Source organism: Tauraco erythrolophus, chromosome 6, assembly GCF_009769465.1.
Source record: "Tauraco erythrolophus isolate bTauEry1 chromosome 6, bTauEry1.pri, whole genome shotgun sequence".
Lineage (NCBI taxonomy): Eukaryota > Metazoa > Chordata > Aves > Musophagiformes > Musophagidae > Tauraco > Tauraco erythrolophus.
The window spans coordinates 28,719,144-28,734,042 of NC_141470.1; the positions used below are offsets into that span (position 1 = coordinate 28,719,144).

General features: G+C 40.2%; 1 protein-coding gene across 1 annotated transcript in view; it reads left to right on the top strand.

The window, feature by feature from the left end:
• AMBRA1 (autophagy and beclin 1 regulator 1) overlaps positions 1-14,899 on the top strand; it is a 141,774-nt gene that overhangs the window by 38,567 nt on the left and 88,308 nt on the right. The window contains 4 exon segments of the mRNA XM_086613535.1: positions 2,461-2,643; positions 11,468-11,470; positions 14,100-14,180; positions 14,741-14,841. Coding sequence (XP_086469661.1) covers positions 2,461-2,643; positions 11,468-11,470; positions 14,100-14,180; positions 14,741-14,841 — 368 coding nt within the window.

The window sequence follows — 14,899 nt, forward strand, 5'->3', positions numbered from 1 at the left end:
GAAGCTGAACCTGGCATCTTGTCATCCGTTGTGGCCAGTCTTTATTGCCTACTCTTTCTTGTTCTTCTAACAAGCATCATTGTGTTTTTTCTTTCAATGTGCTGCATAATTTGAGAAGACTAAATGTCTGCAAAACTCATTCTTCATATCCTTTCTGTAAAACTCTCCCTTGGTGTGATATTAGCAAAGAAACAAGTTTCAGTGATTATGCTGCTGGACTGCTGAGACCACTGTTCATGATTTCCATGTTCCTTTCTTTCTCTATGTGCACGTCTTATGCTGTAGACATACCTCTAGGCATATGCAGAGGCTTCGGCTTAGAGAAAAGGCCAAAGAAGAGGACAGCTCCTCGTTTATGAGCACACTGCTGTAACGCCTTGCTTTTTTATACTTGGCCTGTTAAGTCTTCAGGGGACTAGAAAGAAGTTCTGTCTTTGTACAGCAAAATCGTCTACGTTATATAAGCATGAACAGCTTTAACTCATCAAACAGTGTATAAAAGATCCAGGAGGAATCCAAACAAACTGTGTGTGTGGTTCCCCTTACCCTTTTGCTGCTTATTGACTAAGTTTTCAGACCCTGTAGTCTGTTTGATAAACTTGCCTTTTTATCAAGATGGTAGCCTAGCAGGGTGCAGGGCGCTTGCCTTGAGGGAAACGTTCTCTCTTTGTGTCTTCATGACTTCTGATTCCTTCTTTCTTGCCACTTTCTCTTTGCTTATATGCCCTGAATGTATGGTGGAGTGGGAGATGGAATGTCCTTGGTAGGTGTCTGCAGCCAAAACAATATTAATACTATCTATCCCTTGAAGAATCAGTAGTACTTTTTTTTTCCTGCTGCTCTGGGGAGCAGTCTCTAGAAATACTATTATATGTAGTTTTCCATTTAACTATGACTTTAGGGATAGTAGCAGAGCACTTTATCAGACCTGCTCTGATTGTTTGCTGCTCATCCTATTGTGGATGTGAAACTTACCATGTATAAGCAAAATCTTATTCCCAGTACATTCCCATAGAATCAGCACAGCTCTGGAAGGGAGAAAATATAAAAAGTATTCCAACAATTGTCTTATCAGAGATGATTATGGAGTTGCGTTTTTGTCACTAGTTGTAGGGTAACACAGTGAAACTGTGTGGTATTGGTCACTATAAAGCTAAACGTATCCTTAAGAGTCTTCATGGCTGACGGCAAGGTCCACTGTAAAACAAATTTAGGTTGAAACTCTGTTCTGAAGATGGGTAGCATTCCCATAAGGCAGACAGGCCACCTCTCTGTGATTGCAAATGAGTGTATTTTCATCTCTAGACTCTTCCCTGGAATTCACTGTTCATTTGAAGGTTTTTGTTTTGTTTTGTTTTTCTTTGTTTAAAGCTGTTCGTGCTTTCACTTGTAGGTTAAAAATTAGGGCTGCTCTCTCCCATTATCGGTAGTACCAGTCTGGTAACTTGGGCTGAATAAAAAAGAACAAAATCAAACACAGGGATGGAATAGAGGGAGGGAGGGAGGGAGCTAGAAGTTAAAGGAATAGACATCTTAATGTCTATTTACTTGGGGGGAGGGTGTTGTCATCTCCCCTCCTCTCCCAAAATTAGAGTTCAACTCTAATCCAAATAAGACTAAAGAAGTTATTCAAGCATCAGAGGTGTCTGGATTTTAATACTGAGTAACTGTCACAGAAAGCATGTGCTAGGAGCAGTGGATATATGCAGGGTAGGACAAGAGTGTGCTTTTTACCTGTCTAGCATCAAGGAATGGGGTAATACTGGTGTGTGATAGCTGATACAAACAAAGGCCGAGTTTTGCATGAGAGAATTAAGAGTTAATTGCAGAGGAAGGTTTTCCTTTCAGGTGGGATGCAAGGCTTTTAATGCTCCTGTTAACACACATCCAGTGGGTCTGATGAAATTGCCACTATATGAAATCCCTACCGTTTGGATTACTAAGTAGTTAATGCTGTTAAACCTTTTTTTATTTCTCCTGCTTGATACTTTATGGTGCTCCATAAGTACCCTCAAAACAACAGCACCTTCTTTCAATGTTTATTTGAACACTGCTGCTGTTCGGCATTGCAAGCAGAGTTCACATTGGGAGCACGCTTGATTCTTACCAGGGATGCCTACTGGGGTTAGTGGTGTGAACTGGTAATGAATGAAACAATGAGCTCCAAAGAGCCCTGAGAAGTGAGTTTCTCTATGCTGTGTGGATGAGCTTTTTGTCTTAGGTACTGTGTAGCGCTTCTGTTTGCACAACAAGGGAATCACACAGGAGCTAGCATATAAAGGGAAAATTACTTCTACTTGCGTCTTTATTTACTCTGTCTTACTCACAGATAAAGTGCAAACAGCTAATTGTGTGATACGCTGTTACTGTCCTGGCTCTTGGAGCTCAAAAGGGAAAAATAGGACTGGCTGTCATTCTATACCTGTGTAATGAGTGTCTGTGTACCTCTTTCTTGCTCAGGTTGTCTCCTGCTGCGTATTATGCTCAGAGGATGATCCAGTATCTTTCCCGGAGGGACAGTATTCGACAACGCTCCATGCGGTACCAACAAAACCGTCTCCGCTCTTCTTCCTCTTCTTCTTCCACTTCAGAGAACTCAAGCCCATCTGTAGAGGGAAACGATCTGGAATTTGAAGATTTTGAGTAAGTGTGCATGCTGCCAAAAGTTTATTAGGGCCTTCAAATGTTAAGACAGAACAGGAACCACTAAGAGGCTTTGCAGGACTTAGCTCTTTGGTCTAAGGCTGCAGAGACAGCCAAACATGTTCTGTTACTTTTAGTTACTCTCTCTGTACAACTTTGTCAAATTAGCTGAAGTTGTGGGATTGTTTTTTTGGAAGACTTGGTGATTGTGAATCTATGTTAAGTTAAGGCTTAGTTTCCTGTAAGGAGAGCAAATGGCCTATTGTGTCAAAGTGAGAAATGACTGCATTGAAACCTTAGAAGAGCACTCCTGTAAGCCACTGTATTTCGTTCTGAGTGGTTCTCCTGACAAACTTTTAAAGTTTACTCTCTAGCATCTTCTTTAGGACTTCTAGTGATGCCCAGTGTAATCCCAGCAAACAAATTTGTTGCAAATCTTTCCAATAAATTAAAGTATAGTAATGGATTGTTTAGATGGCATGGAGACTAAAAGCTCAGGAATTCAGATTAAAATCCGTTTTAGCAGAAAAGAGAATATGACCTTCCTAGTCTGTCATCAGTCGTTTCCTTTTAAATGTGGGATTTTCCCTGTGTATTTTAAGTAATTCACTGATTTCCCATCCCTCCTCCCCCCTCCTTGTGTGTATTGTGATTGCAACATAGGATGATTCTGAGCATGGTCAAAGTAGTAATGTGCAGTGGTAGTGTAGTTGGGAGGTGTGTTTGATGGGAGCTGTGACCTCATAAATCTGGTCTTTTATGTTGCTGCTGCCAGCAGAGGATGCTGTCAACTTTGCTACTATTGTAACTTTCATGTTTACTTGCTGCAGTGGCACATATTTGAGATGGCACGTTGTTAAAGCTCCATGTCCTTTGTGTCAGAGTGAAGTCCCTTTATGAAGGACGCTGGTAATACTAGCTATTCCCAGAAAAGCAAGATATTAATCACTTTCTGACTTTTTAAATGATGGTAGGCTTTTTTTTTCTGTGAAGCTGTCATTTCATACTCCAGCAATTAAATATTTAGAAGTGCAGGGTGAGTGAATGTCTTCCCCTGTTATTGTGACTGTGTTTGTGTAAGATGTAAATGAGGGGAGATAATGTAGAAGAGTCGCTGCCTGGTAGCTTTTCCCAAGCAGCTTCGTGATCTGGAAGAGCAGAAATATGGTGGCCGCTGGGCCCATTTTGTGAGGCGGGTGCGTCGCAAGCATAGACCTTAATATTTCCATTATTCCTTTTCATTTGTCTGGGGCGGTTTGTTCTGCTGGGAAAAGAAAAGATAGTAAGTTCTTCATTCACAGAGCTAGGCAAATGCCTGCAGAGAAGTGTGTTCCCCTGCAGATAATGTTCACACAGTAAGAGCACCTAGTCAGGGAAGCAATTCAATCAGCCATGCTAAGGTTGTCTTTCATTTCATACTGAGCAGAAAGAAGTGTTTATTCCTTACTGTGCAGTGGCTGAATTTATTGGTTGAATATTTCGCATTGAATTCTGGTCTGTGCATTCAAGACATGCTGTCTTTTTCCTTCTCTGCTTCATTATTTCTCCTGGCTGATTAGAGGGAGCTGCTGTGCAGGGGTCCTTAGAGCTGGAACTTGCCTCATGACTCATTTGATTTCTTTTGCTGACACTTCACAAATTAAATCTCTTATACAGAATTGTTACTTCTCCTTTTGGTTTCTGTTTCCCTCCTTCTTTGCTTGCTCACCTAAGCAGAGTCGTATATTTCTTTGTGTATTTCTTTCTTGCCCCGATCTAGATGCTCTGGCTTCTCTACTTCTCAAGATCTGATGTAGGACAGGCAGTTGCTACTGTGTCTCCAGCTGTCTGCAGCTCATGCTTTTTTCCTGGAATCCAGTGAATTTTTTTTAATCTAAAAGCCATAGCAAATTTCTTTGATGCTTTATCTTTCTAAACTTGTTAATGTAATTGGAAAATATTCTGTTTTCTTTAATTTTCCTGGAGATCAGGAGAAAGATGTAAGGCATTAATCACCAGTTGGTTTTACTATATGTTAAGAGTTCTGGGCAAGGAGTGTGCCCTGTGCTTGTGGAGGGTGCCTGGGAGGCAAGCCTTCCTCAGCTCTCATCTTTTGTGAGGTTCTGAGTTTTTTTCTCCTCTAAGGCTCATTATTGTATCTTTTCAGCTTTGCTTACCTAATGACCTAGTAAGGGGCATGTAAAACTTGACCTTTGCACTGTTTGTGTGTATATGGCTTCTAAATTTAAGCTAAAGCCTCTCATCCTATGTGTCAGTCTAATGGTGTCATTTTCGCCATGCAGTTTCTTCAGATTCTCATTTGAATTCATTCATAAATACGTTTGGTTTATGATAGCAATAGCAGTAGTGTTGGTCTAAGAATGTGAAGTAGGGTGTTTTTTATAGGTATTAGTAATATCCTTCTATTACACCAGCTTTTATGGACAGGGGAGGAGGAGGGAGACAAGCTATACCTGTATGATTTGGTCTAATAAGATGTTATCTCTCTACATGCGCTGCCTGTGTTTAACCTGTCACTGTTGTCATCTTACTGCTTATTGAATACAACTGACAACTGTAAACTTAGTCATGTATGCATGAAAGCATTTAATACAGTTTGTAATATATATACAGATTGTAATATTAGGTTATTAACAGATAAATTGATATGAGTGGGTTTTAAGGTTAGCTTTAGCAGAATCCTAAGATAAAATGAAAAGGCTTCTTGTATTCTGGGATTAGAATCTCTGAATTGAGAATGACGTTGCTTTAGTCTTCCAGCGTAACTGGTAAAAATAGATTCTTTATAGACAAGTCATAGATGTTGAACTTTCTAATTTCAAGGTCTTTTCTGAGTGTCTTATGTTTGGCTCACATAGTAAATTTAGATTTTTAGAGCTAAACTATCTTTTCTTTTGACTTCTTGAACAAGTTTGACTGGGTCTGTTCTAGAGACTTCCTTTAGTCTAGAACAGCTCTGATGCTGAAGACTGTGGGTGATGCTTCTAGGACTCCTTAGATAGCACAAGCTATTCTTTTTTCATGTGTAATTCTAAATCTGTCATCATAATCAGAATGTGAAGGTGTTTCTGCAGATGAATTCTGGCCATCTATGTCCCTTTTTGTCTGCAGTAAGCATGGGAACAAATACAGGTTCACTTTATCTGTTACACTGGAAAGCAGATATATAGATCAGTGCGCCAGCTTGCTGTTTGAAAGCCTTGCTCAAATCCTTCACTACAATTCTATAAAGACTTTCAAAGCCAAGGTTAAAGATGTGACAGTAGCTGACTGCTCTGTCTGCTTTGAGACTGGGCTGCCTGGCAGAATATGAAGGAGCTTGGAGATTACACTTTTAATATCTGCAGCTTTTGCCCTTTCTATCCTCTCCGTTTTCCTTCATCCCGGGAGGATCTGTGCTGGCATGGATCCATTCAGTTGTGCCATTGTCACAGATGAGGAAGGTCTTTTTTTGTGTCTCTACAAGAAGGGCTTTACCTCACAGGCCTGAAATCTTGTTTTGGTGCTTTATCTTTTTAATTTCTTTTGAGACACTGCTGAGCACCCAGACAGAGAACGTGAGCACTGTAAGCACTGGTTTACTGAGACCATATAGGGCATTCTGGTTTTGTGGAAGCAAGCTCTTGCTTTGCAGAAATGATTAATCACTTACAGAAAGCTTACAAGATTCAGGGTGACATTATTTAGCTTTATTTGTCAACTTAAAATCCTCTCATTTAAGGCATGTTCTGGACCAAGACTTGTGGTTTCTTAGATGGACGTCTTGCAAGAGTCTCTTATTAAGTGCGTAAGATACAGGAGTATCTGCCATGCCTGTCTTCTGCCATTTTTGGTTGCTTTATTGACACTGTCACAGCAGGAACAGCCAAATCTAAGTTCCTCCAATAGCCTCTTGCCTTCAAAGGTTCTAAGATCACAACCTGCCAGCTGACTGCCACTGCATTAAGGCTCTAAGTCTCACTTCCAGTTTCTTGAATATGATTTTCATATATTTTGGAGAACAGTATGGTGGAGTCTTTTTGTCCTCTTCCATAGGTGAAGTGTTTGGTTTGAGAGTCTGTTTTGTCATAGTTGGTGCTCCACTTCAAGCTGGCATTTTGGCTTAACTTTTTTGTGTATTAAAGAGAAAAGTGCAGCAGTTGATTAGACATTAATGCAAGATATCCAGACAATCGCCCTTCTTTTGGAATATCTTCACATAAAACATCTTTTCTTGTTAGCTTCTTTAAGAACCGTGACTTGTGCATTGGTACCTGAAAATGCTAACTAGGAACTGACTGGAAGTGTTTGTGTCTGAACTAACGATATGCAATGAGAGAGAGAAGTGAAGGCAATGGCTACGGCAGTGTGGTCACTTAGTGTGCACTTGGTAGTAGGTTTGGTTTTGAATTCTCTTCTCCCTATTGCTTCTCAAGTGGAATGATGGAAGTGGGTTTTGGGGACGAAGTTGTGTGTAATGGTGAGAATAAGCATGTGGTTTGCTTAATGTCTGAAACAGAGATTTTTTTCAAAGTCTGAGTGAGAGGAGAGAGAGGCTGGAGATTACCAGTTACTGGAATAACTTCGTCTTTACGTTTGTGAAGGAATTCCATGCTTGTGTTTAAATCCAGTCTCTACCTTTTCAGTCGCACTCTAAATCATTGTTTGCTAGAGAGACAGAGCAATGTGAGCATTAATCTGCAGAAATACAATTGATTCACAAGGCACCTACTGTTTTCCCTCAGCACACTAACTACTAAGAGCACACAGGTAGAACTCAGACTCTTTTTACAGCCAGTCTTGGTCCTTACTGCCCTCCTTTCCAGCTGTTTGCTGTGCATTTTTTTACTTCAGAGTTTTTTGCTTCCTGCAACAACCTTCAACTTCTGCAAAAGAAACTCCTTGATACAGGAGCCAAGTTTTTTTGACAGGAGAAAGGAGAGATTGGAATGGCTGAAGTTTTCTGTGAGGCTTGAAATAAGTATGGAGTCTTTGACCTACAGCTCCAGAACAGCGAGACAAGTTCTGTCGTTGTGGAGAGAGAAGTCTAGGGAATCCCAGAGGTAAGGAAAGAGGTTTACTCTGTAGGGTGACTATAGCTTGAGCTGACACCTCAGAATGGATGGGGTGCTAAGTTGTGATAGGGCGTAGTGAAGATGGGTAAGAGAGATGACTTGATCAATGGTAGCCTTTTGATGTAGTGATAGAAGGGTAGCATATCCGAACTGCAAGGTTCCTAAAGGCAATTAGGTTGAGTTTTTTCATTTTTTCCTTACCATACTGTTCTTTACGTTTAAAGTTAACAAAAGACGTGGGAGATGTGAGAATCTAAATAGGCTCTTCACGTCACTTAAATGCCAATGGAAATGGATTTTTAGGATCCATGGCGCATCAGTATACTGCAGAAAAAGCAGCAATTTCTTTCTGGAAGTCTTAGATGGGACAATTTGTTGTCTGTCTCTTATTTGAGCAGCTACAAGTAATATTCTTGTTAGCAATTTGTTATTTGAGTTCAGATAAAGATATCAAAAACAGGATTGCTCTTTGTTGTACGTACCTGCTTGAGTTGGTTTCTTCCCAGAGCCCTTTTATCTTTGGTTTTGATGCTGTTTCCTCTGCCTCTGCCTCTTGGCTCATATGGCTCTGCATCATTGTTTTTGATGAAGATGGACCTTCTCAGAACTGACTTTCAAGACAGACTTGAATTTTGTGGAACTTGGTGGTCACTTTCTGTTGTGTTTTTTTTTTCCTCACCATTACAGGTTTATGGAACAGTTAGCACTGGGATGTTGCTTCTAGATACATAGCAATTTGTTAATTGTATTCATCATCTTAAACACAGTTGCAGGCTAAGAATGCTAACAAGTCCTGGATGAATGAGAATGATATTGAATCTACTCTTTGAACTTCATTTTTCAAGGATTAGTGAGAGTCTTAGCTTGGCTTGTGATCTACTCATAGTAGCCTGCAGCTTCATTTTCCTTATTCTTTTTATCTTTATCTTTTGTGACAGTCTTTTATATTCCCCTTATCTTGGTCTTAATGTCTAATAATACTGCCTGGATGCAGTGACAGGCAATGACTATTTCCTTGCAGCAGTACTGCAGGATATTGCTAAGCTCTCCAGCATAATGTTGTTTTATCATTAAGTCACATTCCAGCAGGGTGGTGAAAGAATGAGTGCCTTTTGAAAGATGACAGTTGCCAGAAAAACTCACGTCATATTCCATTCTGTTGGTTGCCTGGGCTGGTAGAAACAGTTTTGATGTCAAGATGGTACATCTGAGTTTTTCTGCTGCTTATGAACTGTGTTCATTGTTTTCCTTTTCCTTTTATTTTGTATCTGTGAAGCTCTTAAGTCAAACTAGGTCACCTAGTAGGTGATGTCTGGTGTTAATGAGAGTGATTAGGAAGCAAGCTGTTACTAGTTTGTTGCTGCCTGCACAGAGCAGGCAGTGGTTAGCATTCTTCAAGCATGTAGGTCTAACAGATGAGTGTTGTTTGTGCAGTTATGTTTTCATCTCTGTTTCCCTTGGAAGAGCAGTAGCATAACAATGCAATATATTAAAGAAAAATATTAGTGCTTACTTTTTACACTTTATTCCAGTATTGAAGCCTGATGGGACAGCTGATTGTATGTTTGTGCTGCGAACTGTGTTCAATGAGCACCAGTCATGAAGTTTCCAAGAGATTAGATTTAGCTGTAGTGATGTTTTCCCTAGTCATGCTCATGTTTGAATGAATATTTGAAAATGGCTAATCAAGGGCTCTCAAAAGAAGGGTAGTTGTAGTGCTGAATGCCCTGTCTTTTTATAAAACACTGAGTACAGTGGTTTCCTTAATACTCATGTATCAGGTCTAGGCTGGGGCGCAGGGATTCTCTACTTTTGTCTGGCCTCTGATGTTTCTGTTTTCTAGTGATTCACTGTAGCCGTGGAGTCTATAAGTCTTATTCTGAAATGTTTCATCAATTTGTGACCCCACCACACAGTGAGATGATTAAAATAGAGACAACTAGATACTGTGCTTAGATAAGAGTGCGTGCTTCATTCTGGTTCCAAATCAGTCTTTCTCTGAAGCAATTAATCCTTGGCATTTAACGGGCAAGTGCGGCTGTTTCTCTTGACCAGGTGATAAATCCTATCTTATGTGATGCTTCTTTGAAATGCTTGATCATCTGCAGTGCCGTTTTTAATCTTGTAAATACATTTTCCCCTGAACAGCCCTCTGAGAGGTAATCGAGGTTGGGGGAGGTCAGGAGGAGTTAGTAACTCAGCAGTCTCCTGTTTTAGAGGAAGCTTTAGCTGATAAATAGATGTAAGTTTTCCCTGGTGTTCCTTTGAAAAAGCTGCTAGTGAAAGAGTGGCATTTTAGCCTTCAAAAGAACACAGGAAGATGGAAAGGCACCATGTCTTGGATGACTTACCTAAGTTCTTTATCAGTTACTCTATTAAGTAGCTATGTTAAAAATATATTGGAACAATTGGCTTGGGCTGATGTAATTTGATTCTTATGAACTTGCATGGCTTACTGTTGCTGGCTCTGATAATTAAATGGCTTTTCAAAATGGTCATTGTTGACCTAATTCCATTGGCAGTGTAGTCAGTGGGAGTTTTAATATTGACTACAATGGTAACAGTTAGACCAACAGATTGCATTAGAAATCCCATGCTGTGTGTTTAATTTCACTTCCTGATACAACAATCACTAAATATTAAAGAGAATTCTTGCCAAGATAGAAAAGCAGAACATAGCTTTTTTTTCCTTTCTGACAGTCTTGACTATCTTCTGTATCCACTCAGTTACTAATGCAGTAGCCAAGCTACCAGATGAAAAAGAATGCTTTCCTCTCCAAACTGTAGGATGTAAGGTTTTTCATCTCCATCTCTGTTTTCAGAGCCAAGGTTGCTCCCTTATATTTACATTGGTCAACTTTCTCTCAACAAGCAAACAAAACAATAGCAGAAAAAATCCAAGAAGATTTGACAGTCTTAATCCAGTTTAGGATAAACGTTCATCCTTCTTATGCCCTATTAAAGGTCTGTAACTCTCCTGAATGTTTGGGAATTGCTTTCTTTTCCTGATCCATTCTATATTAGTATTTAATGCTATTTTTCCCCTACCAACTCTTATTCTCCATATTGCTGTTTGATTTTTCCCACACTGGTATCTGAACAAATTATGGATAACCTGAGTTTAGAACCGAACCCTTAAAGTTGTTTTGACCATTTGTTGGTTCTTGCACTTTGCCTCCTGAGACAAATTAGTCTGTTAATAATTACAGTGTTAAGTATCTCTTGTCACCTTACATGCTGATTACCTCTGATTCTTTCTCAGCATCTTGCTCAATGGATTGCTTAGTTCCTTCATTATGATTTTTTCACTGCAGAAGTTTCCCTGTGCTGTCCCTATTTGCTGGTGCACTTAAAGGGCATTGCAGGACACCTTTTTAGCCCTGTTACAGCACTTGCTGTGGCACATTTTTGTTTCATTTACTTTTGCAAGGTTATTGAGTTGCTTTACAGAAGAGCCTTTTTTTATGTAGACATACACTCTGAGGGATCTGCTTTTGCAGGTTATGTTATTTAAACTGTCTACTGCAAAGCATTAGTTAATGAGTCTGTAGGTAGTTGACTAAATAGAAAGTAGAGCATTAGATCTTTACCAGTACTTTAGAGAACTTTGGAAATTTTTCATTTCTTGCTGGAGCGCTTCACGCTGGCACTGCAGTCATGCTAACATCTGCTCTCCTCCCTCTGTCAGCAGGCTGTATGTGGTACAGAAATAACACAAAGTGCCACCCATCTTCACTGATCTGTAGGGGGTTTTTTATTTTCCTTTTTAGAAGGTGCAGAAATAATCTTCAGCTGGCACCAGGGTAATATCAGCTGTTCCAGTTTTTCAGCACTAGATGCTTAAAAACACTCTTGCATGTAGTTGAACATGGGATTTTAGATATAAATGACTCTGTAAATTAGTGATTCAGAGTAATGTTTAGTACTATTCCTCTTTAGCACAGAGAAATCTATCTTACGCTTCCATTACAGTAAATTGGAATTCTAGCATTCTCAAAGGATAGTCAGTGTTTCTCATTCGCAGTTCTGCTGTTTGAGTTATAGGGCAGTGGCAGTTGAGGTGTGTTGGTTTTTTAATTTATTTTTGTAAAAGGGAATGTTAAAAATAGATTGCTATCTCTAAAATTAGAAGAGGCTGTGTCTGTCATTGTGAAAACTGAAGAAAAGTGTAGTCTATGTTTTTTTTCCCTTTTAGGCTTTTTATATTGGAGGAAGATTGTATTCACAGTGAATGGGACAGTACAGGATGAAGTTTTTCGCATCAGAAATTCTCGATGATTAGAAAATTTGTGTCCTAAAATGTTTTTTTGTGAATGATGAGAGCATTGGCTAGTGATGTTTTAAAAAACTTGAACTACTAGTTGCTTTAGGTCTCTTGATTTAGACTATAGGAGACTTTGCTCCTTTATTTTCTTTTGTTTACTGCACCTAATTCCTCATTCCTTTTGAAACCTGCTGCAGAGATTCTCTTCAACGGGAAAGTTCTGCAGGGTGTAGTCCTGCTGCTGTTCCTCCTGCTGATAAATTGTCCCTTTGCATCTTCTAATTCTAATAAATGACCAAAGCAAATGCAAACCCTGAAAACTGTGACCAAAACAAATGCAAACCCTGAAAACTGTTTTGCTGCTTTTCTCCCAGGGCTGCATATCAGCGTCATTTCAGAAACTGCTACACGTACTTTTAAAAAGCATGTTTCTTGTCTGACTTTCGCTGGCTCTTACTGTGTGTGGCAGGATCTGGAACATGACACTTCTTTTTCCCTTTGGTCTTTTCTCTTTAGCAGGAAAAGTTGATCTGTCAGCACTCGAGTTGGCAGGATTCCTTCTGTTATTGATCCGCATCTTAATAGGCTGGAGGCCTCTGATAAAAGAGCAACAGCAGCTTTTATGTTGCTGATTTCAGGAACGCTGCCGGTTACACGAAACCTCAGGTCGAGATGCAGCTTTGGCTGTGAACCACAAATGCTGCGTCTGCAGTGGGAGGAGAAATGGAAGCTTTGAGCTTGGATTTAGATTTGGCTTTGGTGAAATAGCTTGAAATGCTAACAAGCTTTGCAGAACAACCTCTGCTCTTGTGTTCCTGGTTCCTCAAGTGTGTGGGAAACAGCCACGTAACGGACTTTCTTCTCAGCCCACGTTTCTTGCTCACTGACTTTAAAAAAAGCAAAAGCAAAAAAATATTACAAAATGCGCAGCTTGCTGGAGTGGGTTAGGAATGTGCTGCTAGTGTGTTGCATAAGGAATACTTAGTTTCCTAGTGATTCCAAGGCTCTGCAAGTAATATCCTCCCCACAGCTGCCTGGGAAGGAGAAAAGTAGGGCTGCAATTATAGATGGTGATCTGGAATCCAGGGAGAACAGACTTGCTACTTGTGCAAGGTCATGCAGAGAGTAAGTTTTTGAACAGAGGCTAAAGCACTGTGGAGGTCTGTTTCAAAACTCCAGAGTCACTGATGGAGTGTCATTATTTTCCTTGCAGTTTTAGTGCTGTATAATTACAGGTCCTCTCGTGATCTATGAATGCAATATCAAGAATTTTGTTTGCTGGGGACTCTGGAGGTGCTCCAGTTTGACTTCCTGCTTGTTGTAGGGTTGTTACTGTCAAAATCAGACGAGGTCAGCCATGGCTTTGTTTAGCTCCTGTCTTAAGACTTCCAAGGATGGCAGCTCTGCAACCTCTCTGGGTAACCTGTTCAGTGTTGCACTGCCCTCCTGCGGAAGAAGACTTTTCTGTGTCTGCTGTAGGAGAATAGATGCTGGACTCTTTCCCCTCATTCCCCAAGGTCCAGACATTTATTGTGAAACAGAATGAGAAGTTTTGAGGAGGTACAGTTTTGTCTGGTACCACCTAACATTTCTGACTTCACTGGAAAAGCTTGTGCAAGGTCAGGTTATCTTAAGATGTGATGACACTTAAACTGGACTTTAAGGGAAGGAGAGCAAAAGAATAGTCTGCAGATTATGGTCTTCTGTCTGCACTTCTGAGAATGAAAAAGTGAAATTTAACAGATCTCTTTGACTAACAGGAAGTTCTCACCAGGACTGTGGTGTGCTTGCTTTTCTCTCCCAGTCCAAATTCTAAGGTTTCTCATTCATTTGCTCAGGCGATGACATTGATTCATTGACACCCTTGTGATTTTGTTGATACTTTTGAGAAATTGTCAAACAGTGAAGAAAGTGGACATTAGGGCTACCCGTATGTAAAACTGTCAATAGTCTTTGGTACAGTAAGTTGTATGAATTTGGAACATTAGAAGCATGTGACTTATGCAAGAGAACTGTTGAATCTCAGTGGCATGCTCAGAATGACTAGGTGATGTTGTTGGGTTTTTTGTTTTCTTAGAGAATACTTTATTAAATAGCATTTTTAATGTACAATAATATTTTTTTTTCTTTTGCTGAAGGGACAATGGAGACCGATCCAGGCATCGAGCTCCCCGGAATGCCCGCATGTCTGCACCATCGCTGGGGCGCTTCGTCCCAAGGTAAGGTTTGTACATGTAAATACATGTGAAAGGATGTGGAAATCCTGGAGGTATCAGTTGGAGTACAGCTCTCTGATGCTTTCAGATGGATTTCTTTTCTTGCAAAGGGCTGTTGTATTCTTGGTTTGCAATTTCTGGGACCGCTGAGATGACATGTAAGTATGATCAGCGCATCCAGTGAAATTTGAAGGACGGCATGGTCCTAGAGCTTTTTACCTGCAAGTTGGAGCTACAGTGTAAAGACAGAAGAGGAGGAGAAAATCTGATCAGAGATTCTCAGCACAACGTGCTGGTTTGAGATTAGGAAGCTATTGTGGGAGTTAAAGGATTTCCTTAATGCTGATCTTCACAGCCACATTGATCAGAGGAGGATCTAATCTGTAACTTGCCTTTTGTTTGAAGCAGTGAACTGGTTGGCTAAGCAGAGGAGTCCAGCCTTCCCTCTACTATAGTCTGCTGGAATATAGTCATATTTCCTCAAAGTAGTTGCAGTTGCTGTCCAGGGCTGTAGTACACTGGGATGTCTTTCTCAATGTAAGCTTACTCTCTTTGTTTTGCAGACGCTTCTTGCTGCCAGAATACTTGCCTTATGCTGGGATTTTCCATGAACGGGGACAGCCTGGCTTGGCCACTCATTCCTCTGTCAACAGAGTTTTAGCAGGTAATGAGATTTCCTTGTTTGCAGTTGTTGTGTATATCAGTGGTATTTTTCTCGTGAA